Genomic DNA, 27,059 nt, shown 5'->3' on the forward strand with positions numbered 1-27,059 from the left:
TTCGAAGCATTTATTTTAATCATAAAATTTGTTTATATGTATATGTTTGGAAAACCAAAATTATGTTAGTTTAAGATTATTATTATTCAGCATTTTTTTCAAGGCAATGGAGAAGTAGGAGATAGTTTTAATGACTGATATCTTAGACATGGGTAAATACTAGATGCTTTTGCAGCTCTGCTTCTTTCAGCTCTTCCTAGGCATCGAGTTGAGGCTTCAACCCCTGGTTACTTGCCAAATCTAATAAGTGGAGCTGGGATCCTAGGTCAGGATACTGAAAAGATTTTATATATATATATATATATATATATATATATATACATTTTTGATAAAGCAAACTTTTTATTTAATATCCAAATCAAACTTAAAGTAACCATTTTGATGGACTAACCCTAACAATTATTAAGGTCTTCTGCAGTAAAACATATTTACTTGCCTGATTGCTGTCTTCATCTGTCAAAAAAAGCTGATCTGAGCATGATTGAATTCCTTTGTGGCTGCCAGAACTAAATAAACTTCTGTGTGCCTACTTGGGAGTTACATCATCCCATTATCATCCTCCTATCCTATCATCCAATTTAATAAATTACAATCAAGCAGGTTTGGGTTTTTAATACAGAAAGGTCATCACTTGTGCCTTTTGCAATAAAGGACCTGCGCAGTTGCAGTTTTTATTTTTTTTCACTATAGAGGTTCTGTTGCTATAATAACATTTTTAGGTGCCTATAAAAAAGCAAGAAAATACTGGCATATTCTTTTGCATGGACAGATCTTTGATGTCACCTAGGGATAATGATGTTTATGATTCCAAAAATGCACATATTATAAAAACAATTATAGATTCAGGCCTAATGTATTACATCTGTTAGCCCTGTGGGTCGTGCCAGCGCCGCTGCTCCTAATTGCAGCCACGGGCGCCGGGTCCTATCTTTCAGGTAGAGTACCCCAGTACCTGTGTTCCATGCCAGATTTTGCTTCCTGCTGGAAACTTGCACTGGTGTTTGAGCTGGCGTGGGTGTGTCTCTCTTCATCTATGAGGCAACACATACACGCCCTCTGTTTCTACAGCCTATGGCTGGAACTCTGCTAGTATTTAAAGGCACTTTCCACTACAGGAAGTTGCCTGAGCAATCTCAAGGTTTTAGCTTGTCTAAACTCCTAGTGCAAAGGTGCTTCCTCTGTTTGCTTTGCTGTGTACTGGACCTTGTTTACTTTCCCTTGGAATTCGCCTGTTTGCCGCCTGACCCTGACCTCGGATTATGTTTATGGACTTTTCCCTGATTGCCCCCTGACCCTGACTTCGGATCTTGTTTTTGGACTTTGTCTGATTACCACCGCCCTCTTGGCCACGCAAGCCCCTCCGTGCTTGCACCGAGTACTCTAACCCCTCTGGTCAGCTGCCACTGACCTGGGGGTCGCTCTGGAGTGGCACCTGGCAGCTACCCTGTGGCCCAAGCCTATCCTCACCATCAGAGGCTCTAGTGAAGACCAGGTAGTGGCTTAGTTACGCCCCTCTGGAGCATACCCGGTCAGTGGCACAGTGGGTCCATACCCGCATGCATTACAACATCCATGTTTCCAATGTTTAGAGACTCTTTAATCACTCTCATGGTACCAATGGATTGGCCTAAGGCCAATGTGGTTCTTATCTTCAGAAAAGGAGTAAGTCATTACCAGGTAACCGGTTAGCCTAAGGTCCGGTTAGCTTAAGGTCCATAGTTGGAAAGGTCCTAGAGAGTTTGATAAAGAACCACATAGAGGAATTTCTGCTAGAAAATAATATTATAAGTGATAGTCAGCCTGGCTTCAAGAAAGACCGAAGTTTTCAAACAAATTTACTCTCTTTTTATGAGGAAGTAAGTAAACAGGTATAATTATGAAGAGTTTGGGATTAAAAGTACCATTTCTGTGTTTGCAGATGACACCAAACTATGTAATGGAATTACGTCCATACATGATGTCTATAATCTACAAGCAGACCTGGATGTATTGTTTAATTGGGCAGTCAAATGGCAAATTACATTTAATATAGATACATGTAAATTTATGCACTTGGGGGGCTGACAACATGCATGTTTCATACTGTCTAGTGGGAATGCATTTGGGGGATTAAGAAATGGAAAAGGATACAGGGGTTCTGGTAGATCATAGACTTAATAACAGCATGCAATGCCAAGCTGCAATACCTAAAGCTAGCAAAGTACTTTCTTGTGTTATAAAGGAATAGACTGCAGAGATAGAGACATAATCCTTCCCCTGTACAAAGCTTTGGTCAGACCACATCTGGAATATGCAGTCCAGTTTTGGGCACCAGTTCACAAAAAGGACATTGTGGAATTAGAGAAAGTGGAGAGAAGGGCAACAAAACTAATAAAAGGAATGGAGAAGCTGTAAAAATGTTAGGAGACGCTCTTTGGGCCCACAATATCAGGCGGTGCCCCACTGCAAAAGGGCGTCGGTTTATTCCCTCCGCTGGCTGCGCTCGCAGTAGCACAGGGATTCTAGGTTTAGTGCTCTGAGGGTTGCAGCACCCATGTTTCCTTGTAGCTGTAGCTCTTGGCATCCCCTGCACTGGAGCTGCACAGCTGAGTGGAATTGGAGCTGTATTGCAGCTGATTAGCAGAGTGGTTCCTGTGTAATCTCATGCTGTCATTGGCTGCTGGGGCTTTATATCTTCTCTGCTTCCAGTTTTCTGTGCCTGGTATAGCATTAGCTGGGCTAATCTGTGCTGGAGAGATTCTGAGTGGTTTTCTGTTGTCAAACTTTGTCTGTTCCTGACAATCCGCTTAAACTCAGCCTGGACCGACCTTTGCCTGTGACCCCGACTGTGCTTGTGCCTTTTCCTTTGTACCTCGTTTGGTGGACTTATATCCTGTGTTTGACTTCGGCTTGTTTCTGGATTCCCTGGTAATTTCTTCTGTGGGCTCCTGGTCAGTTGCCAGCCTATCCCCATACACCATCCCTTGCGCATTAAGTCCTGGGGCCAACCAAGTGCTGGGAGACCTCGTCTCACGAGACTGAGCGGGGGCTGCTATAGATGAGAACTGCGGCATTAGATTGGGGGACTGGTGTCTGGAGAATACTGGTACTGCCCAAGGCCTTACAATAAAAATATAAATGGTCCATATAGAGAACTCTCTTCCCAATTTTTCACATTAAGATCATTACAAAGGACAAGAGGGCACTCTTTGTGACCGGAGGAAAAGAAGTTTAAGCTCTGGATAAGGAAGATATTCTTTACTGTAAGGTCTGTGAAAATGTTTAATAGGATCTCTCAGGAAGTAATTTCATAACTACTATAGATTGCTTGAAAAAAAGCTGGATGTTTTTCTAGAAGCAAAAAATATAACTGGGTATTAAAGCTTTAAAGTAAAGACAACAGATCCAGGGAACATCTGATTGCCTCATGGCATCAGGGAGACATTTTTTCCCCCTGTTGGAGCACATTGTACCAGGGTTTTTTTTGCCTTCCTCTGGATCAACTATGTCTTTAAGGGTTTTTATATGGCATATGTTTATTTTTAACCTGACTAACTATGTAGCTATGTAAAATTGACATGTACTCTTTACATTGACTTCTCACTGAGATTAGCACCTAGAAACACATACCTAGCATGGAAGTTAGTTCAGATTTCATTTAAGTTTGTGAGCTCAAGTCAACCCGTATCTGCTTAGACAGTCACATGTATTATAACATGTTATTACTTTGAGTTACATGTGTTGTAATATAAAACAGGACATTGTATTATCAGCCATATGTGTCTCCCAAATAAATCCTATAGGAACATTGATTCAGAACTATTACTACAGTCCAAATAAATTTTATTTTATACCAGGCATTTCATATTGGATATAAATTAAAAAAGACAAATAATTTTGCTAGTAATCACATAGGACATCACAATGGATACCATAACCACTTTACCATACAGTACAATAATAAGTAAGGACAACTTACTTATAAATAAAAAGTGTGTTACTAGAATTGTAGTAAAAGCCTAGTGGAACTTTAAGTTTAAATTTCATAAATACATTCCAGGCACAAAAAAACAAAAGATGTACAAAAAAATTACAGTTTATTAATTTTTAGAAGGCAGACAGTCCTCTGTCAGTATTCAACAGAGAACACCTTTGTGTAGAAGTTCCTGTCTTGCTTCGAAGGTACCCATGAAAAGTCAGAGTTAGAACTTTCCAATCAGAAAGGGGACAAAGATCAAGGGTCAGCCCTGAGCTTGGGCAAGTGACACCTTGACAGTATAGGGGTTCTCACAACTAGACACCAGCTAATAATTCTAGTTTCATATGAAAAAACACAAATGTACCAAATCCTAAGGGGTCAAGCTGTACTGTATTACAAGAGAAAAGGTTTAGATAATAATAAATGCCTATTTATATTTGTTATTTTGTGTACAATTTATGCTCGTGTACAATTCATGCAACATTGGGCTTTGTGGCATACTTCCTTTTATTGAGCTTTCAAGCCTGCTGCCAGTAGGACCACATAGTTGCCAAGGTCACTGTGTATGCCAGCACTGCCACCAGATAAATGCGGAAAAGTAGAACATCAAGGACATAGCCAACCTGTAGCCATTCCCTTGCTATATCACGGTATTCATCTCTCTTTTCCAAATACTGCCGAATGGATGCAATTTCATGGAGGATGCTGTCCACCACTATAGAGCTCTCCTTTGTGGGTAGAATGACTCCTATGGATCTATCATATTCTTTAGCATTTTCTGAGTTGTAATGGGTCAGCTTAGCTGTAAAACATAATGTGCAGTAGGGTAAAGATATCTTCTAAAGCAATTGGTTTTGTATCAACTGAAAATAAAGAAAGAAGTTGGCTTTGCTGGTTAAGGATTTGGTCATATATAATATATAGGGTCCATTAATAAAGCAGAGAATCTGACATTCAATTCTTATTCTCTGGTGGAGAATTATTGACTGACGTTGAATACAGGTGGACACAAATGGAGATGTGCAAAAATCACTATGAAACAAGTAGCCACCTTGAACAGTGATATGCTGCATGCAAAAATGGCAGCCAGAAGCCAAGGAGTAAAATTGATGGACAACCCAATAAGCCAACATATTGTAAATGTTAAAAATAGTAGGATATCTTACTTGTGCTGCTATTCTCCATTTGTCGAGACATATTAGAACCATGGATTCGAGAAGTGTTAAATTTCTTGTTGTCCCGAATGCATAATAAAACTGTAATCTTTTCCAGTACCAGCCTTTTCACCCACTCTGGAACGTGAGGTTGGAGATCCTGTTTATGCACCAGTCGGACAATCAATATTGTCTCAGTCAAGCTGATGACTAGAAGTGCCATACAAACCACAAAGTAGACACCTACCAAATCAGAAAAATATAGTGTACATGGAAACAAAGTAAAATGTATGTTATTAGCAAATAAAAATGCTAAGGACTATATAGTAACCTACATTTACATTGATATTCCATTTAGAGCAAAGAAAGTGAAGGTCTGTGAAAATGTAGACTAGGCTCCATCAGAAAGTAGTTTTAGCAAGTACTACAGATTGCTTGAGGAAAAAGATCTTTAGAAGAACATAATTTAACTGAGTATTAAAGCTTTAACATAAAGATAACAGAGACTGTTGATCCAGAAAACATTCGATTGCCTCATGGAATCAGGAAAGGTTTTTTTTCGCCTGTTGGAGCAAATTGTACCAGGAGTTTTTTTGCCTTCCTCTGGATCAACTATGTCTCTATAGTTTTTACCTGTGATATGTTTATTTCCCTAGTGGTTAAACTTGATGAATCCATGTTTTATTTCAACCTAACTATCTATTTATGTAAATTGTGGCCCTCACAATAATAAGGGGCAAAACATATTATTCAGATAACCGATTGCTACAGATAGCAGACACTATGGGCATGCAACAAAAGATGATCAAACACTATGGGCATGCTGCAACAGATGGTCATACACTATAGACATGCTGCAAGAGATAATCACATACTGATTTATGATATAATGAAATAGTCAAAAGTTGTGAACTGCTTATTGCATTTGATGTTCTATGAGCAAGATCCAATAACAAAAAAAAAACCCATAGAAAATAGTGATGAAAAAAGTGCAGAAAACAGGGGATAGGGTGAAATAAATAAACCAGACTTACAAGAAGAATATTTGTTTTTCACCAGCATGAATAAACATAAAAAACACTCAACAAACTAAGCAACAAGTTGGGCCCCATCTCTACAGAGATGCTAGTTGTTTATAGGACCTTGGGTTGGATCATATGATTAAAGAAAAGCAGAAGCTCTGATTTAGCACAAATGCAAGGTTTGAGGTTTAGAGGCAATGAGCTCGGAGGTTCACTAAGATCACCAAGTTTTTTTTCTTAACAGTATTTTAAACAGTATTATTTATAGTAAATGTTTTTGAACTTACTTAAAAGCTACATTTTGTTATTATTAACTAGCAATTTTTTTACGTTTCATATTGAAATTCATTAGTTTTCTTCCATCCAAGCAGGTGGTAGGAATTTGTTAACCCCACTGCACAAAACTGGGTATTTGACCTGAACACAGATTTAGTTGGAGAATTAAACTTTTTACTCTTTTATTATATCAAATTCAATGTATAACACTGCTAACCATTTTATTCTATGTAATAATGTATCACAAAAACAGATATTAGTATTCTTCTATAATGTCTATTTGTTTAAACGCCAGATGTTTCCTTTTTTGCTCTTTTTTTATCTTGACTCTAATGTGCTCTCCTTGGTTGCATCTGTTTCCTTTTATTACCTAAAGACATTGATGTATTTGTTCAGATCATTAATTTTTATTGTGCTAAGACATCTCAGTAATATTCAGACATCATTTTACTATTTGATAGTTCTGTACCCATACAGTTTTTAACTGTAATAAAATAGCAACACCCTTGGAAAAGTAATTAGACCCAGGGACACAATAGTCCTTTTTGCTCAAGGAGAGAAACTAATAACAGTAGAAAATGTCTCACATAGAAAAACAATTCATCCTTGTACAAGGATTATTCATCAAACAATGAAACGCTCTAGACGGAATCTGTTGACAAGCAGGAAGTCATAGACGGAGTTTGTTATTTTTACAGTTATGGGTTAGCTTGGGAGCTAAAGGTGTTAATGCCTTCAAAGGTCAGTTTTTATAAATGAAGGTTGGTAAAAAAAAGATGAAAAGATGTCCTTCATACCTAATCAAACAAATAGATACTTGTATTTGAATGTCTAATAACCTACGTAGAGATGTAATTGTATCACTGGAGCCTTTAGAGGCACAATCTTTCATGCCCTGAAAACGCATTTACTTGTTTTTTTGTTTTGTTGTAATGAGTAAAAATCATAATATTTAATAATTCCTGCTAATTGTGAAAAACAATGGGTGACCAATACTCACACAAGCAAATGTTTTTTTGACTATGCGGCCAATAAACACATGCCCACTGTGCCCAAACTGAAAATCTAGCCGATTTGGTAGGGCAAAGAGCAAGGGGCAATATTCAGTATAGCTAGTTATAAGTATTTTTTTTATTGAACATAAGATTTTTTGTTTTTTGTTTTTGGCTTACACAATTATATATACTCTTTGTTTCAGGAAAATTGTAATCATAAAGAATTTATATCTATTATATTCCTATAAATTCAGAGGAAACCTATGTACTTCACTTATCTAACATAGTTTAGAAGAAACTAAGACTCGTTATCAAGTAAAAATTGTCCTATGATAATTATGTATTAAGTGAGGCTATTCAATTCATGTAAACTGTGTATAAAAAAAAATATGTATTTACTTGCCTTTATTACACTGATATTTTAACTCTTTTACATGTTCAAATTGTTGATATTTATTTTGCTACATCTGAAATTAAATCAAGTAAATCTTATTCATGTGTTGCTTATTTGGCTTTGGTTTCTTCTGGTTTCTTTCTCCACTATTTACCCACTATGACTTTTAATTATATAACATAGGTCAATGGATCTAATGTCTAAAGTCAACCAAATGACCAAAAGTATGACTACAATTTTAAATTACTGAGTTTATGTGTTTTATCTTCACCCATTGTTATTAGGTACATAAAATCACATACCCATGCAACTTCCATTAACAAACACTGGCAGTAAAATGCATCATACACTCTTGGGATAAATTGGAATGCCACCTGCAAGCCAGGTTACTCATCCAACATTGGTACCTGTGCTGATGTCATAAATACTTCCAAGGTCCATTGGGCACACAAATGAACATGATTTATTAAAACTCTCCATGACTGGAGAAGATAGACTATCATAGGGGAACTGGGTGATCCAGCAAACCTGGAAAGCATCTGGTTCATATTTGAAAACATTTTCCAGCTAATAGCAAATAATTTTATCAAATCCAATCCAGGTTTGGGATTACCCCAGTCTTGGAGAGCTCTAATAAATTGGGCCTAGGCACTCTAAAATCTTGTGGACAGCCTTCCAATTAGAGGTTGTTGAAGCCACAAAGATAAAGAAGCAACTCAATAGTAATGGCCATTGCCTTGAAATTCATAAAAGTATTATGGTAGGATATTTACAAAATGTTGGCCATATAGTGTAGGCTATGGCCAAGAGCACACAAATAAACTTGTTTAATGTACCTATTAATGGGGTTCCGATGGCAGTAGCTGGTAAAGTGTCTGAAACAATAATAAGGAAGACTGAGTAGCCCAGAAGTAGAGTGATTTTGAAGGAAACTCTTTCTCCACTGTCAGGAGGTAGATAGAACCCAATTATGTCCATGACCATGAGGAACATGCTGGGAAGAAGCAGATTGACAGCATAGAAGAGAGGACGTCTTTTAATTACAACCTGTTAGATCAAAAAAATAGGAATTTGAAATCAAGTATGTGCAATATATACAAAATATTTGTCCTTTTTACACTTTATGTATGTTTAAAACACTCAATTAAACAACTACAAACAATATTGCATATTTATAAAGTTTTCTAAAATGTTTATGTCATGGCTGAACCATCAATTCACTTAGTTATTATGAAGATTCAAAGTAAAGGAACATTCTAATTACTTACGTAAAATTTCATTTCTGCAAAACTGTCTTCATTTTCCACAAACATTCTATATTGGGGTAAAACATAGAGGAGCTCCCACTCTCCTTTGTTCATAAAAACACTTTTGTCCTCTTTTACTTCTTCTGGTGTCCTCCATAAAGATACATTGATGTCCTGAACTAGAAAAAAAATTCAGTAGGCTGACATCAACTAACAAATTATACCATGAACTTGTAATTGTAAAATTTGGTCATGTTCAACTTTCAATCAACTTTAAAACGAACTGGTTTGCTGATTTGGTCATTAGGGGATATATTGCTAAAATGTTAAAGGTTTAACTTAACTAAACTTAACAAAGACTCCAGTATTTGACACTATTCCTGATAATAAACCTAATATCTTAAAAGCTGAAGATATAAAAACTAGGCCAGAATGTTTGAACATGAGTAAAGAAGTAGTTTATGGCATGAAGACAAAATAAAGTTGTAAGCAGAACACATTTAGAGCATTCTAATATTCCGGTGGAAGAACACAAAAATTGTTACTGGATGTTGTTATTTTCTGCTAGATGAATAATGGCCTTGTTGGTTGAATTAAAAGAAAGGCTGACATTTCTACTAATGATGACAAAACATGAGTTGGATATTTTACAACTGCACCTTACAAGTAACAGTTTACAGAAAGACCTCATCAAGATGGCCATATTGACAGTCAAAGGGCAGAATAAATTGAATTCTGATAAATGAATTGTTAAGCAAATACACCCAAAAAAAATAAACCCCCAAAAGTTTACAAAGGCACTTTACTTCTATTATTCTAATATATATGTTTTGGATGAACTCACTTGATTGTGGTTTGAAACAGGGTTGGCAATCTTTGGTGTTGACCAAGCTCGTTCACTGTGAACCCATAATGGGCTAAAGTCCTCTGCCGAGGTAAATAGTGGGAAGCTTACCTTTTCGGAAGTAGTTACAAAGGGAATTATTACCCCTAAAAACTACTAAACTATAGGAGCAACGTAGTTTTCCGCACAGGCACACAAGAGTTCATCCATCTTTGACACTTGAATAATTTTTCGTATATTCTTGGCACAATCAAGCAGGTAGGACGTGTTATTGCAGAAGGTACATTGTCTGTCTCTTTAATAATTACCTGCCTGAATCGCTAAAGTTCTAAGTGGAATTTCAGTTCCACTTTACATTTAGGAAAACACATCAGTAAGTATAAGCACAATCCTAATTTGAATGCTGTAATGTTTTTATTAGTCTAAAGCACTGAATTTCTGAAAAACAAATCTCATATGCCAGACATTCCAAAAAGGCGATTTATTTTGTGGTGTGTCACCCACTGAATACTGTTGGTCCTCTTGCCAACTGAAACAGCAATAAAGTGTTCTGATGACATAGCTGCTAATGGGAGGAACTGTAGAACTGAAAAGTGGTGCCAGAAGCATTTAACTTCTGTAATTTGAGAAATACAACATTTTCATACAATCTATTTATTTGGACTTCACTTCACAACAAATCATAAATTTCAGAAAAACATTTAACCCAAACAATAATTGTAACTTAGTTGAACTATAAAACACCTTTCTTTACAAGATGGCTTTGCTTTTTTATTTATTATGATGGCTGGAACTGTTTACCAGCCTGTCCCAAGGGAGAGAAAAAATAAATGCTTTAAGCAATGTTTTTCCAAACAGTATTCAAACAGAAGTCAATAAGATTAGCAATAAAAAAAACAACACAAATGATAAAAGACCACTAAATGCAGATGTGTTTAATAGCATGGTGTATATAAAAAAATTACAGAAAAAGACCCTAGAATATTTATAAAGGAGATATAACTTACTTGTGTGAAGCCAGCTGGTGAATGTCAATGAACAGTTTTGAAGATCAAAAGGGAAATTGTAGATATTGAGGCTACAGGCAGTCACTACTTGAATAGGTTTGTAATTCTGAACTCTGCCTTCATGGTTGACATAGACATAAGGGATATCTGGAGATTTTCCAACATCAACACTGAAAGGAGACAAAATAAACTAGTAATCTGTACACAGATAGTATTCATTTTTGCTTTTTATTTTTGCTTAATATTACTTTTTTCTAATTGTGTTTTTTTTGCAACCATTATAAAAAATGGCAATTTACTGAAATATTACTGAATGAAAAAGGAATGTGCTATTGCAAAAAACACCAGTTAAGGATGGATTACGAATAAAAAAAATGATTAGTAAAACACACAGCAAATTTGGTTTATTCTTAACATTTTGAGATGGGAAAATGATCTCCTTTATTTCATACTCTGAGGCATATTGCAAAGAAGTACCAATAGTCAAAAACATTTCAATTCAAACATAATTATAGTTCAAGCTTTTGTGGGTTTGAGTAGTACTTCCATCGTTCTCCATTTGATGTTTTAGCAAATTTAAAAAATAAAAACTTTAAAACACAGATATCACTCTGCCTGACCTATCAATTTTAGATAGGAGGCCTAGAAAGGGCAAAACGTTGGGGCTTTATTATGGGCCAACTGCCTAACTGTAGAAGCCTGTGTTCCCAACAGCCATTTGGCAGTGAGTTGGAGCAGTGTAGGGAGTGCTGAGTGTGTATTTAGGGAAAGTACTGAATGTAAAATTCCATAATGTGCTATATAACGGTGTATTTCAGTACCCAACTGTGTTCATAGTTAAGAAACCCAACTTTTTTGAATCATCAGCAACAACTGTAGTTGCCGTTTAGCTGCTGTGCCATTTTTAGTCTTTTTCTTGTTATTTTCTTGTTTGCATGTTTTTTTATTTTTATTATTTGTATTTTTGCTTTTTCAGATGTGCAGCATACAGATGTTACTGACAAGGGAAAAGATGCCTTTTGCAACATGTCAATACAAACTGGTGTAGTTAAGTTGTGTAGCACCACATATCTATCTCTATTGCTTCCTAAAGAATCAAAGAATGTTCGCCAAATCTTTAATCCAAACCAAGACATTTGAATCCATCCTTAACAACTGCATGTTTATTTTTATTTTTTTCTGTTTTTCTGCAAATGTAATTTAAGTTATATTTGCTGTGTTGTTATCTAGAAAGACAATATGGCAGATATCTTTCACGTTTGCACTGGATTCTAATATATTGAAGTGATAGAGTTATAGATGTATGCTTTTTCTAAAGAAAGATCTTACTTACAATTCATTGATTAGAATGTCTGGGACCCAGATCTTCTCAGTAGGAATGGATATTTGAGTCACATTTTCATACTTCCTGGGATCCCAAGTGAGAAACTCATCTATCCAAAACTAAACAAATAATCAATTTACTATTTTGCTAAAGAAATTGGTAATAAACACAAAACATATGTATAAACAGCTGTTACAAAAAGAACAATTGTCTCCATATTTTTTTATGATTTGGAGAGTTCCTGAAAATCAAGAAACAGCATGAAAGTGGGGCCCTTAGTAAGTCTAGGGGAAGCTAAAGTCCCAGAAAGCAGCTGTTGTGCTAAAAAGAAACATAAATTAATCAGCGGAGGGAAATATGCCTTCTCTTCCTCTTTACAAAGATGGCAACAACTTAATTGTGGATAGCCACATAAAGCCAATGCTGGGATATCTTATTAGAAAACCTGGAGTACTCTGAAAAGCCAGTGTCGAGTATACACATATCAACATGCCAATCACCAATTTTTTAAATGAAACAACCATTTGTAAAAAACACAAAATACCAAAAAATAATTTCCCAATATTTAGGTGTCTGGTAGATTAGCATTGAACCTTTAAGGCAGCTTGATCTCTTTTCTACAACAAGGTTTTTTTCAATATTTAATATTTGAAGATTGGAATTTACCTGTCTGTACCAAATGTAGGTTGTAAGAACTTGGTTCTTCTCATCCTAGCAAGAAAAAAAGCATTATATAATGATATGTATAGATACCAACCTATATGTGATGTAAAATATGAATTATCAGTTTATTGTTATTACACATAGACAATATTACTGCATGTTTTGAATTTGGAATTTAAAAAAATGTTGATCATTATATTTATGATTAAAATAAGATATGCTTAATGGTTAGGATCAATTAATAAAAAAATGGCACAAATTAGCCTAATTTCCATTCCTGAAAATACAATTTTAGCTGCAAAGCAATCTTGCAAAAATCACCTTCTCATCCCTAATAAGGTCTAATTGATGTCATTAGAGCGTGTAACGTTGATCTTGGATATACTAAATTATTCATAACCACCAGTCATAGAAATGTTTATTTTAATTAATATTTACTTGTAAGCCAGGCAATCCATTTCTTATTTTCAAAATGATGGCTAATTTTTAAACCATTTCAACAGATGCAGCCCTAGAACTATGCTAATAACTACAATTCAGATTTGATAATATGAAAAGCATATATTCATTTGGTGCTTATTTTACCTTTTAATTAGTTTTGCTTCCAAACATTGATTGTCACTATTCATATATCCTATTTAGCATTCCTAAATTATTTACCAGGTTTCCAATGTTCAACTCAGCTGAATGTCACCCGTGTATGGTACCCAAATTGAGCCATTCCCACATTTTCTATATGTTTGAACCTAAACCTATTTATGACTATAAGACATCAGAAAATTGAGGTCACCTGCAACTGTCAACACTTACCGAGTGTCCCATCAACAAAATCAATAAAGAGATGCTAAAAGACAATGCTCAAAGCTGATCCCTAAAATAGCTTTTTTGCTGGAATATGCATTTTAGAAAGTTTATGTATACCAGCTTTGGTAAAAAAAAAAAAGTGAAACTGAGTTCACCTAAAATAGCTAATCATGCCCACATTATATAAAAAAAAAATAAAATAAAACAAAGCCCAAGATTTTTGCCGGTACATGAATGAAATAAAGTAAGTCACCCCCACTGAGTAATTTATTGGTACCTAGAGTGGAGCCATCACAATATTATGGATGTTCTCATTGCAGAACTCGTGAAGAAAGCATGCAGATAACTTCAATAAGCTCAGCACTATAACTCAATAGGCACCTGAGCTCCTACTCTTTCTGGGTCAGGTATTTAGAAAGTTTTAAGGCAGAGGGTCAGAATACTAACTAGACAATCAGTATTTTTTGGAGCCAGTCAGCATTAACAGACTGCATAATTTCCCACTGATATGTCTGCTATAATTAATAAAGGATAATATTAATGATGAGTTTAATGATGAGTTCCTTTTTAATAGAGATAGCATCTGACTTTAGTCACCTTGGTTCTTAAATTAGTTTGTATACCTTTAGATTTTGTTGACAGATTCAGGATGCACAATCTACTTACCACTCCTAAAATGGCATACACCATGACATCTATCAAGACAGTGGTTGTCTGCCTCCAGTTATGTACTGGCCTCACTCCCTTTTTGTAGCCTTCCATGAGTTCATCTGATAGACGCATCAGGACCGGCTTGGAAGAATTATCTATTCCACATACTTCAATACAACAATATAAAACAGTTACCAGACATGAACTCATTGTAATATCACAATTCATAATTTATCCAAATGTAAAACAAAGAACATGACTTTTAAAACCTTAGTTCTTAATATGCTTAACTTTATTAGAGCTTATGGGCATTCTGAGGAAATTGCTTGCCATTTACATTTTGGTATGGGTTTATAGCTGTATCAAACCACTGAACCATTCTTTACTACCCAAAGGAGCCAATAACTGATCTGAAATCATACAGAACTTGTTTATGGGAAATAAAATGCTGTCTTTATACATATTTCTGTAAAATGATTGTTTTTTCAAACAGATATACTGTGTTAATTCAAAAGGAAGATTAGTAATTATTCTTCTTTACAGAGAATTCATCATGTTAACCCTACAGCTAAATGATTTGGTTTAATACAATAGTGGTTATATAATGTAATATTCATATATTATATATCACATGTAAACCATCGTATGACGCAGTTTTATCTATCTATCTATCTATCTATTGCAAAGCCAAATAAAAAGTCCTGAATAACAACATAAAGCATACCAAGACAGCTGTATTTGGTAGTGCACAGGGTTATACGTAGTAACTTACCAGTGCTAATAATGAAGAAGGCTGGTACAATAACGGTAGGTTGGATCCATAATTTTCTTGGCACCATTTCGACTTATGGCCTCGAGTGTTACCTTCAGTGATGATTGTAACCGCTAAAGGTTGCTTATAGACCTTTTTAGACTTCAGAATCTTCTGATTTGCTCCACAGACAGGAATCCTTTGGATGGTGCTGCGTCAGGACCTTTCTTTCAGTTGTCACCGTTGAATTGTTCAAATTTTTGGCTTGTCCTTCTGATACAGCAATGCATGGTTTCCACTTCTAATCTTGGAGGTTTGGTTTTTAATTTGTCCTCTATCCTATTTTTCTCTCTTCTTCTCTGATTTGTATCATAGAAATGGTATGTTTCTTGTATAATACTAATCCTTTCGTAATATTCCTCCTGTCCAGTGCTCTAAATGAAATCAACCATCAGCCTTCTTCATTTGTTCTTTTGCAGGGCTTTATTTTTTGCAAGGAGCTTTGCTTTCCCTTAGCGAGGACTGAATTTTAAAATTTAAAGTAATTTGTATGCATGATAGGTAAGACTGGTGACTATAAGCTACAAAAAAAAGTTATTGCTGACAAATCCTTTCCTCTTTTTGCCAATATCTAGAAATACTTATCTCTCTTTCTGGTCATCTCTTCTGTCCCTTTTACACAATGTCCAGTAACTTTTCCTGTTGTCAGTAACTGGCAGCTTGTCACTCCTCTGCGTGATGTCACTCTGTAATCTAAGGAGTCAGATTGAACCTATTGCCCCTGTTCCCTCTTGCCCATTAGTGCTGTCATGTCCACTTAATGGTAATCAGACAGACGGATGGTTTTGCACAAAGCAATTAGTTACCTGAGCCTTGATTAACCCATCTTCTGCTGCATCTACCTTGCAGACATATACATATGCCATTCCTGTGTCTGCTTGGTTGTATAACCAATAAACAGAGGACCAGTTTATGGATAAGGTTTCAAGAAATTTCATATTAAGCAGAATGCTTAAGAGAACAAAGACCACAAGGCTGAGCTAGCTCTTATTCTGCAAAGCTTGTATCCAAATTATGAGATTCTGATAAAGATATATCTCCCAATGTTCCTCCCCCAGCTCCCCTTACTCTGTAATTTATTATTATATTACTGCATAATTTATATAATACATTTTATAAATATATAATATATATATTTCTGCTTTAAACTGAATTGCAGTAAAGTTAATTGATCCAGCAGTAAATTGGCAGTCAATTTTTTTTCATATTTAATCTTAAAGTAGCTTTATATATCTTTTACATTAATGTATGCTTGATTTTCCACATATTGCATTATAAATACAGGTACTATTATCAACCTTGTTGATCTTCGCTCACTTGAAAGTTTGCTAAACAATATTCAACATCCAGAACTTTTATTTGTATCTTTTATTTTTATTTGTGTACATTTTTACTTTTAGTTTTATAATCAGATGCTTGCTCGCCCTTCCCCTCTGCATGTTTCCGGTGCATGTGTGGCTCCCTACAGCACTACAGGATGCACTTCTGGCATTTGGAAGGAGCCATAGTATGTAAATGGCATCTCATACACCTGAAAGTGTGTCAGATGGGGGAGATTCTTCAGAAAGCTTAGCTCTTTCTGGGTTATCAAGCAGTAGGATGGGTAAATTCTAAGTCAGACAGCTCACATGGATGAGAAAAAGTGGAAAGATAGCGGCTCTTTATGGCAGAAAATAAGTCTAGCATGACATAAAACCTTTTATTTCAAATACTAAAACAAATACTTCTTAGAAACAAAATTGGTAAAAGAGGTCATGGCAATGTTTAACCATGACTAGGGCGAAACGCGTCAGGAGAGACCATAAGTTCAGTACTGACCCACATCTTGGACTCTTTAATGGGAGTATTTTATAAAGTTTAATGGGAGTATTTTATAAAGTCATGGTTAAACATTGCCATGGCCTCTTTTACCAATTATGTTTCTAAGATGTATATGTTTTAGTAATTGAAATAAAAGGTTTTATGTCATGCTAGACGTATTTTCTGCCATAAAGAGCCGCTATCTTTCCACTTTTTCTCTTATGTACTATTGGCTCAGCAACCACTCTAGTGGTATTTTCTAACCCCATCACTGCGGGATTGGCTTCCTCTCCTTCTGAGCTCATATGGATGTTGTAACCCAAAATTTGCACAACTTGCTTACAAGATTTACACATTTTTTAATTGGATTCAGTTGGCAAAATCCTGGGTAAAGGTACCATGAATCTTGTGTGAAAAAATGTATAGAAATTCCTTATAGATTTTTATTAAGGGTAGATTTAGTAAAGCAGTGCCTTAATGTAGGTATGAAAATCAGGAAATAGAATAATGTGTAATTAATATATATGGCTCTTTTAATGACAAATTATACATAGAATCCGTGAATTTTTACACATACTGAGCCTGATTTATTAAAGCTCTCCAAAGCTGGAGAAGATAAACTTTCATCAGTGAACCTATGCGGAATGGATCTGGTCCAGGATTGAAAACATTTGCTAAGAAATATCAAATGACTTTAAGGAAATCTATTCCAGGTTTGCTGGATCACCCAGCTTCACTGATGAAAGTGCATCCTCTCCAGCCTTTAAGAGCTTTAATAAATCAGGCCTTTAATATCATGTTATTATTTCATGTCATAGGTAAGGACTAGGGATTTTACACAGGGTCATGTTGCAAATTAGAGACAAATGCTTTTATGCTTTGAAGATCAAGTAACAATGGATTCATGGGATTCAAGTGTGAAGGGATTTGCTATTTTAGAATAAAACTGGTCTTTGTTTCTAGAGCTGGGGTTTTTAATCACTAAAGCCCCACTTATAATTTAAATCAACTCCTACTAAAATGGAAGGTCTACTTACATTCTCCAAGCCCCTACCCCAAAGCACCTACTCTTAGTAAGTGTAAAATGAAATAAAATTGGGGAAGGAAAGGGGGCTCAGGGAGTGTAAGCAGACCTTTTATTTTTTAGAAGGTACGCAATGATCACTGGAAAATTCTAGCAGAGCATCTGCCTCCCCTCCTCCCCTACATAATAAAATTATGTTTTTAACTACTCTTTAGATGCTTTTAAATTATGTTGTCATTACTGTAAATGAAACATGAGAGCACACGGTAACATAGACATATGAGATCTTAACACATAGCTTACACCACTTACACATCTGTGTGGGCATAAATTGCTCTTTTTATTACTGAAACTCAATAAGAAACAAACAAGTCAGGAAGTGGGTCTCTATATCTCACTATAGGAGTGAATTTAATTATAAAACAATTTTCATTCCTAAAGACGCTGACACCAGTCATATAGCAGAATGGAGAAGCAGAATGGTCTGGAAGCCAATAAATGGATGTCCTTTCACAGAGAAAATAAGCTGAGTTAAAGTGACACCTGGACAATCTGAAGCCACCTGGAGAATGTTAAGTTCTTGCAGCTTCATACACTTATTATGCCTTTTGGATAACAGAGAATTTTACACCTAAATTTTGGCCAATGGATTTAGTAATAACATTGCTATTGCTTATGATATCAAAGTGATACATACCGTAAGATTGTTAGGTTGGTGAAATTTTCTCAAATACTACTTGATTTTTCTCTATATAATTTAAATAAATAATAAGCAAAGTGTGTTAATTTTAATATGTACACTAAAAATATACACATTTTTGTATTTTATGTATTTTTAAATAAGTGTATGTTAATTGCAAATATTGGTAAAGAAGGAATCTATGATAGTTCCATAAAGCAGATCTAAACTAAAATTTTTACTTTACTTAAAAGGGTGGACAACCATTTTATGCAAGGTAAAAAATTATTCTTTTTTTTCGGAGTGGGGGTTCAAAACTTTTTTTTAACAAAAGGTTAAGGGTAAAGCCCCTCCATTTTTGTCTTTATTGCAGCAATGATGAGGACAGAACGAGAACAGAGCCTCGTGGGGGACATACACCATGCATCCCAGCAGGCTTCTGGCTGCTACTTCTGTGCATATCCAATCTCGGGTATGCGCAGAAAGAGCTCTTTCTTAAATGGGGGGAAAAATGCAGATCTTACAAATGCGCAGTAAGATCAGCACTGTTTATTGTTTTCAATAATTTTTATTACATTTTCAATTTTACATAGAAAATTATAAAGCTAAAATGATACCATACAAACATCCAAAATAGTTAGTCAATACAGCTTATGCATTACTAAAAATGCTGTGAGAAAAAAAAGGGGGAGGAACAAAAAAAATGCGGTAACATTCATGCAAAAAAAAAATGGAAAAAAATAAACTTAACAAAAACAAACTAAAACCAAGTTTGCCCAGAATACAGTAAACACGATACAATAACATTACAGTACAGTGTAGCACCTCTGACCTTTAGTAAAATAATGAAAGGACCAAACACCCATGACATGTCATTCCCTTCACCAGTAGTCCAGTGTTACCAGCCATTCAACGACATCTGAGGCATGGAAGGCACAGATTACTGTACTAGTGAGTTTGATACCCAAATATTCAAGGTGCTGTGTCGACCATTTAAATTTGAACATATTCTGTGTACTAGTAAGCATGGGAGTAGGAAGTGTGACATTTATTGCCAATGATTTTTCCTCATTAATAACCAGGCCCGATACCTGAGCAAATTCTATTAGTACTGACATCAGGTTCAGTAGTGAAACCATAGGTTGGGTTATGGTCAACAGGATGTCATCTGCAGAAAGGTTCAGTTTATACTCCTCCCCACCTATTCGGATTCCATGAATATTAACGTTGGCTCTAAATAAATGGGCTAGTGGTTCGAGGGCTGGAATAAAAAGCAGCGGTGATAATGGACACCCTTGTTTAGTATCTTGTCTCACTGGGAATGAGGAGGAATAGTACAACATATAGCGAATCCTAGCAGATGAAGAAAAGTACAATGCAGACATCCAAGCCATAAATTGTGGCTGAAAACCCCATTTAGGAAGAATATAAAATAAGTAATCCCAGGAAAGGGAATCAAATGCCTTATGAACATTCAAAGTAAGTAGCATACTTGGGATACTCTCAGAATGAGCTAGATGTAATAAGTCAATAATTTTCTTTGTACTGTCAGGGGCCTGCCTACCAGGTACAAAGTTACCTTGGTCCTTATGAATAACAACAGGCAGGATTTTATTTAACCTTGTCGCCAGTATTTTTGTCAGGATCGGCACTGTTTTTTCCCCATTTACAGCAAGCTATGTCACCCGATTTCACGCCAGCGCAGTGCAGGATTAGATGACGTAGGCAGAAGGTGGGAAAAGGGAACAGAAGATGACGGCACCCGGCACTTCTTCCACACCGGGACGACAGAAGATTCCAGGACAACGCGGGACCCCATCCAGGAAACCTCCGGAGGGATTGACGGACCTGCAAAAGTAAAGGTGGGTGAGGTTTATTTGTTTTTAGTTTACTTCTGCTTTAACTGGGACTTTAAATTTGACATAATCATAAAATTAAAAAAAAAAAAGTTATTCAGCTTTTCAGAAACAGCAGTACTGAAACTGGGAAACACCTAACTATGCAAAAATGTTCGACTTTACTTTGTATATGGGAGTTATAGTGTTAGAAATAATTAGGGAAAATCCACTGTGAAGACAAAATTTTGAATAAAGCAAAAATATTGTAAAAACATGCTTTGATTTTGCCATGTGATGCATTTTCACCAAATTTGCCCACTTCCTATAATTTTAGGTATTCCAGGTGACTTTACATGTAATCACCCAGGATTAGCCTCAGAAACTGTCCAATAATCATCCAGCTATACAAGACAGAGTAGGTACTATATGTAAGGTCATTTTTTTTAAGAATGATGGCCTTTAGAAGGTAAAATCTAAAAGAAATTTGCACTGGGTGAGATAGGAGAGTGGTGTTGTACATATATATATATATATATATATATATATAGAAAGAGAGAGAGAGAGAGAGACAGAAGCATGGATAATTGTAATTTTACAAGAATGCTTAGACTGGACTGCATTCAATTTTGTTGTATTGATTTTCTGTTGTGCTTTTCTCCATGTATGTAGATGTTTGTATGTAGTTTGATTTTTTCCTGCTTTTTTCTTTCTTTTTTATGTGAATTACTTGTATATACAGGTTGTCCCCGAGTAAAGGACATCCGACATACAGACGACTCCTAGATATGAACGGAGCTTCCCTGCTTGTCCTGTGAGGGACGGAGGCTTGGAGGGGGCGGTTCGCATAACTTGCAGTAAGTCTTTTGCTAAAAAACAGCTGATGTTGTGGGTGATCCTATTGACTGAGCTCCTGTGCAACAGCTTGTAACTCATTAATGACATTATTGACAACTCTGAAGTTGTTTCTTTTTGCATATCAAAGCACAGCTTTCTCCAGAAGTTAATGAATGTCTAGGCTCCAAAAAGTTTTTTGTTTGCTTTGTTTGTGATTAGTTCACAGTGAGGGCTTTATACAGTAACTGATACCATGCTGGCTAATATTATGTTGAGACAAACATCTGGTAAAAATTCAGGTAAAGTGTAATTTGCTTTTAAATCGCTCATTACTACTTAGTATATGATGGTGCCAGTTATACAACATGTTATAGTTGCATGCGCAGCTTTGGTTGCCAAAATACCCAACGATACCATGCAAATCCAGCTTCTACTTCGCTTATCAGGATTAAATCCCAGGACCCAGCCCAGTCAATCAAGAGGCCGAAGATCTTGGCCTGCAATGTGAGTATAGCAGGATTTAGTTGTGCTTTAATTTTTCAATATACAGTTCAGGACATGTAGCAGAATAAAGTACGATCTAATACTGTATCTTGGTAACATAAATAATGTAACTAACTCATAATATATTATCCTGGTCCTTGTGGTCCTTATACTTTATGTTTTTTGTAATATGTTTAAATATATCAGCTTCTGTTTTTATACTTCAGCCCAAGTTCTCTGTGGAATCATAAACCTAAACCTTAAATACCTAGGGATTATTGAAATAGATTTTCTCTGTTTGTGTCTGGTTATAATGAACTGAGGCTCAAGTATCAAATTCTCCCTAAATTCAATTGCATTAATGGGATTTCATGCTAGTAACTTGCTGATCTATAATTGTGTTTCTGGGAAGCAGGTTTATGAACAAATTCTGCAAATGATTCAAATGAAAACATATTAGACTACAATAGTGTTATGTGACCTATGATCAATTAAAAAAGAATGTATAGTGTTTTATATAAATGTTCAATATTTATTATTCTCATGGCTGAAGAATAAATACAACTTTTAGAGAAATATTAAATTTAGCTATGAATGTTTCTATAGTAGAGGTTGTAGCAATGGTTCTAAATTCCACATTATTTTTGTCCATCTGTCGGTCCTTTTCACACCAAGCTAACCATAACTGCTTTGATGAACAATGGGTGACTGAAGCTCAGATTACACACACAGCAATAAGTAAAAGAAGTCTATCCCCCTATAAAAAAACACATATCAAGACAGCAATCTATAAGAGAAAAACTACCACTAAATTCATATGATTTTCTCATCTAAAGTTAATGTTAGAATAACATTTTTAAAGAAAGACAATTTCCTATTTGATTTGATTTACCTCTTCCTCCTGCGTTCTATCATTTTGTTCCCTGTTGGTTGGGTAGCAGTTTTTTCTGTAGTTTTGGTATATCCCAACGATCATTTTACAAATTGGTGCAATAGTACACTATTTATGACTAAAGATAGCCATAGACTGGTGCAGTATCAAGGAAACAATCAACATTTCACCATTAGGAACCATTTACCTAGAATAAACATTGTGCACCCATTGACCAGCTGGATCAAGTGAAGCAAACTCCACTCCCGGCTCCAACAAACTAATGGAAGTCAGCGGGTAGTTCTCTCAAACAACCTAAGCTAATTGGAATACAGGTAATCCCTGAGTTAAGGACATCCAACATACAGACGACTCCTAGATACGAACGGGGCTTCCCTGCACGTTCATTTGCAGCACATAGACTTGATGGGGGGAAGGGGGTGATTCGCATGACATACATCTTGTAACTCTTTAATGACCAAGACAAAATGCAGTTTTTTTTGTATATCAAAGCACAGCTTGCTTCAGAAGTTATTGAATGTCAAGGCTCCATAAAGTTTGTTTGCTTTGTTTGTGATTAACTCACAGTGAGGATTTAATACAGTAACTGACACCACACTGCCTAATAATATGTTGAGATAAACATCTGTCCTAATTGCATTTATTAAAATAATGTACCTGTTTCGACTTACATAAAAATTCAACTTTAGAACAAACCTACAGTCTCGTATGTAACCCAAGGCCTTCCTGTACTCCCTGTTTCTTACAATAACAACATGCAGAGGCAGGAGAGCTGTGTTGTTATACTTAACAGAAAAAATGACTCCCATTGGCTGCTAGTTGTTAGGGAATGCTCCACGCTGATTTTATTTCAAACAGCAGGTCCTGTTTTTTCACATATACTTCTTGGTAGCAGTAAATATAAGTATCATTGCGACTTTGTGCGAAGGGGTGGACCAATAGCATTGGTAAGTTTTATAGATATTGCAGTTTGTTTTTGAATCACCCTTTGTAATGTCTACATCAAAAGTGCAACTAGTATCTAGTAACAGATGCTGGGACGAGTGGTTCTGAGCATTTTTACTGCACAAAACAGCTTCCAAAAACATAGTCACCTTTGGACTAAAGGGATCCATCCGTTAGCCTTTTTTGTCAAATGGAAGAAGGCGGCAGGTATGCAGTTTGGTTTTGTGGGCACTACCTGTAGTTTTCCAACCCTGCTTCCTTCATAGACCTAAGTTAGTAACATTTGTGTAAGTATTATTAAGCCTTTGCAAGTTTTTTTTATTTTACCAGCAGTTTCATAATAAAAGAAAAAACTAATAAAGGAACTGCTCTACTAGGTTTTTGCAGCAAACAACTAAAACAGCCTAGCAGTGAGTTCCTGGTATCGCTTCTGGTACACATAAGGTTGAACTGTAGGCACCTGAGGGTTGGTAAATGCCATGGTAAGGTACCACTAGCCTGAACCCAGCCTAAGAGAACAATGTTGAGGTTTTAAGCAGCAAACATGATCAGTGCATAGCCTTTGTTCATTAAAACATATTTATACTGGAAACATATTAAATACATTATAGTACTTACATTATATTATATTTCGAGTGGTTATACTAAAAAAGTTAAATTCTTCATATTATTTTACACACATACATTTATTTTTTAGGAAAGAAGTTATTGATGCAGTAAAAATGTTCCCAATTTGCTATTATCTTGAACATAGGGTAGGTCCTAATATATGAGGATTGTTGTATAATATTTTTTAAAGTGGTTACTACTAGCTTTAAATAAATATTTGTAAGTAAATTCTACATTTTTCATATGCATTATTTATGGGAAGCAATTAAAAAAGACAAAAAGAACCAGCCCAGGGGGAAACAAGATAGTGATGCAAAGGACAAAATAATAATTAAAAAAAGAAAACAATTCTAAACCTAGGCAAATAATATAAAGTAAAGTATAATATATAAGTAAAAAAATTAATGCAGTAAAATCTATCATGCAGCCTAAAAATGACTCTATTTCCTTTAAAACTGCCCTGTATTGTGGAAGCTGTGCCCAAGCAGTGGGTAAATGATTGGTCCCCATTGTTGCCTGTATGCTCTCTGGAATGGATCTCTTACCAAAATATTTCTAAAGCATGGAATCAGTCATTTACTAAAACATTCCTTGTGGTGTCTAAACTAATGCCAGTGAAATACATCTACCAGAGAATGTTTCCGTGAATGTCAGATTCACTGCTTAAAGACCCCTTAAAGTGTCTGTTAAGTCAAAAATATTTTTTATACTTTAAGATTTTGAGTGTGAGAGGGGATTAATTTTTTTTTTTTTTCAGCTGTCAGGTGTTATGAAATTTACCCTTACGTCCTGTCAATCCGACCATGTTTTACCAAACAGCAAGTAAATTAAGCCCCCAAAAATGGATTGGGAAGAAATGGAGTATGTATGAGCCAAAGCGTTCCAGCTAAGGTTACTAACCAATCAGAATGTATAGAGTCTTGAGGAAGCTCATTGTATTTCTTATAGCAACAATGCTGCAAATATACATAATTCCCCTTCTGAAACACATTTAAGTTTTTCTCTACAATAAGGTAAATTAAAAATTTCAAGAAATCAACTGAAGAGGGGGGAAAGTTTAATTCAATTGTTCTGGCAACTACTATAGCAGAAGTTTTTTTCCTCAGAGATATACTCTCCTTTTCTTTTCCAATTTCAAGAAATATACGATGATACCTTCAAACACAACAGTAAATCTATTTTAAACATTTTCTGATAAATGGATTATTAAAGTTAAATATGGTAACTATTTGAAATGATAAAATACCTTCAAGGAATGCAAAAACCAAAGAAAAAAAAGATGAAATAGTTGGTCAGTAACGTGTACACATTTTTTGTATTCTTTTAAATCTAAGATTTAACTATAATATTTCACATAATTATGTCATTTGAAATGTACAGATGTACTGTGCTTCAATGAAAGCATAAAATTTATAGTATGGAAGTGTTGAGGACAACAATGTTAAACTGATGATTTAAAGCAATCTAAGCAAGCATCAGTAGAAAAAAGGAATTTGAGATTATTTCTGCCAGTTGTGAAGAATTCCATCTTGGAGTCAGCTGCAGCTGTCAAGATCAATAATAAATAGTTATAAAGTGCCGGGGCACGGGTTCCATTGTGGTGCCAATAGATGGCCTCTGCAGCAGATGATAGTGTTTACAGAATTACATGTCGTTTATAATTTAATGCCAAACACCTGATATCCACCACCATTTGTATATGCCGTTCAGATGTTCATTTGAATGCATGTGAATGCAGACTTGTTCATATGCAGAAAAAGTAATATATTCTCTTGATTCATGCAAAGACAGGGAAGTGTGGGTTGTCCTGCATATGCAGCCAGGACTATCTAACTCACGCAAATACCCATGTCATTGTCACCGGCCAACTCTATAACAATGGTGTTATATTGAAATACAGAGGAAAGAAATTGCCAATAAATAAATGTCTAACAAGAGTTATTTGAATTCCCCCCGTTGACGTCAATGCAGAAAAACAAACATATACACTTTACCATACTATTTATTATTTATTGTTATTATAATTTTTATTATTACAATTTATTAAATACAAAAAAGTAGCCCTTCTCTCCCTAAGGTGGTGCAGCAGGCTGACACCTTCAAATGCTCTCAAAATGGCTCCAGTGGGTGCATCCACTTTTAGGATTGGATTCTTGGCATGCAGATTGCCAGTTAGTGGTAATATAACAAAGAAGAGGGTTAAGGGTTAAGGATACCTAGAGAAAAAATGGTAACAAGGTGAATCTAAAACTTCTAAACCACAATTCGAAACATGGAATTTTGTCCCTTTAGGAGCATCTTAATGACTAAAAATACCCCATGGAAGCAGCTACTGTAGGCTTCTGGCAATGGAGCTGCTTTCTTTCATCAATGAAAACTCTACCCATATGTAGTCCCCCTTTATGTCTGCCCATATGTGGGAAATTGTAAGCAATGCAGTTTTCAATGTAGGCATTGCTTGAATCTAAAATGCTACATTTGTTTGTTTGTTTTTTGGTAGCAGTAAAAGCCAAAGTTAAAATATTAATTTACACCACATGGAACCATCAGACGTATATGCACTTGTTAGACATCCCATTCCAAAGTCATAGACATTAACTGAGATTGTCTACTCTTTTATTTTTACACTAAAAGAACCATGGTTAATTGAAAGAACCATGTTATTTGAAACTGTCCACTCCCATTGTCCAAAATATTTTTGAGTGTTTCAGTGGGAATTTGTTTGTCAATGGCTACAGGGAGCACCCGAGTTAAGGACATGCAACATGCAGATGACTTCCAGAAACAAACGGGCTTTCCTGCTTG

General features: G+C 35.5%; 1 protein-coding gene across 1 annotated transcript; it reads right to left on the minus strand.

Moving 5' to 3' along the window:
* Window positions 1-3,874: 3,874 nt before the first annotated feature.
* Window positions 3,875-14,489, minus strand: LOC140340470 (5-hydroxytryptamine receptor 3A-like). The gene is made up of 8 exons (XM_072425698.1): window positions 14,355-14,489; window positions 12,888-12,932; window positions 12,231-12,340; window positions 10,898-11,067; window positions 9,068-9,225; window positions 8,636-8,846; window positions 5,125-5,355; window positions 3,875-4,760 (listed from the first exon to the last, which is right to left on the minus strand). The coding sequence occupies exons 1-8, from the start codon at window positions 14,469-14,471 to the stop codon at window positions 4,477-4,479; spliced, it is 1,326 nt and encodes a 441-aa protein (XP_072281799.1). The 5' UTR covers window positions 14,472-14,489; the 3' UTR covers window positions 3,875-4,476.
* Between the last annotated feature and the right edge of the window lie 12,570 nt (window positions 14,490-27,059).

The sequence above is a fragment of the Pyxicephalus adspersus genome, chromosome 11 (genome assembly GCF_032062135.1).
Source record: "Pyxicephalus adspersus chromosome 11, UCB_Pads_2.0, whole genome shotgun sequence".
Lineage (NCBI taxonomy): Eukaryota > Metazoa > Chordata > Amphibia > Anura > Pyxicephalidae > Pyxicephalus > Pyxicephalus adspersus.

Bases quoted from the DNA above. Each gene is read 5' to 3' on its own strand.
- LOC140340470 (XM_072425698.1), bottom strand. From the start codon at position 14,471: ATGCGTCTATCAGATGAACTCATGGAAGGCTACAAAAAGGGAGTGAGG. The intron at 8,847-9,067 runs GTAAGTAATTAG...TTGATCTAACAG, and splicing joins TTGCAGAAATGAAATTTTAC to GTTGTAATTAAAAGACGTCC. The intron at 4,761-5,124 runs GTAAGATATCCT...TATGTTTTACAG, and splicing joins AATGGAGAATAGCAGCACAA to CTAAGCTGACCCATTACAAC.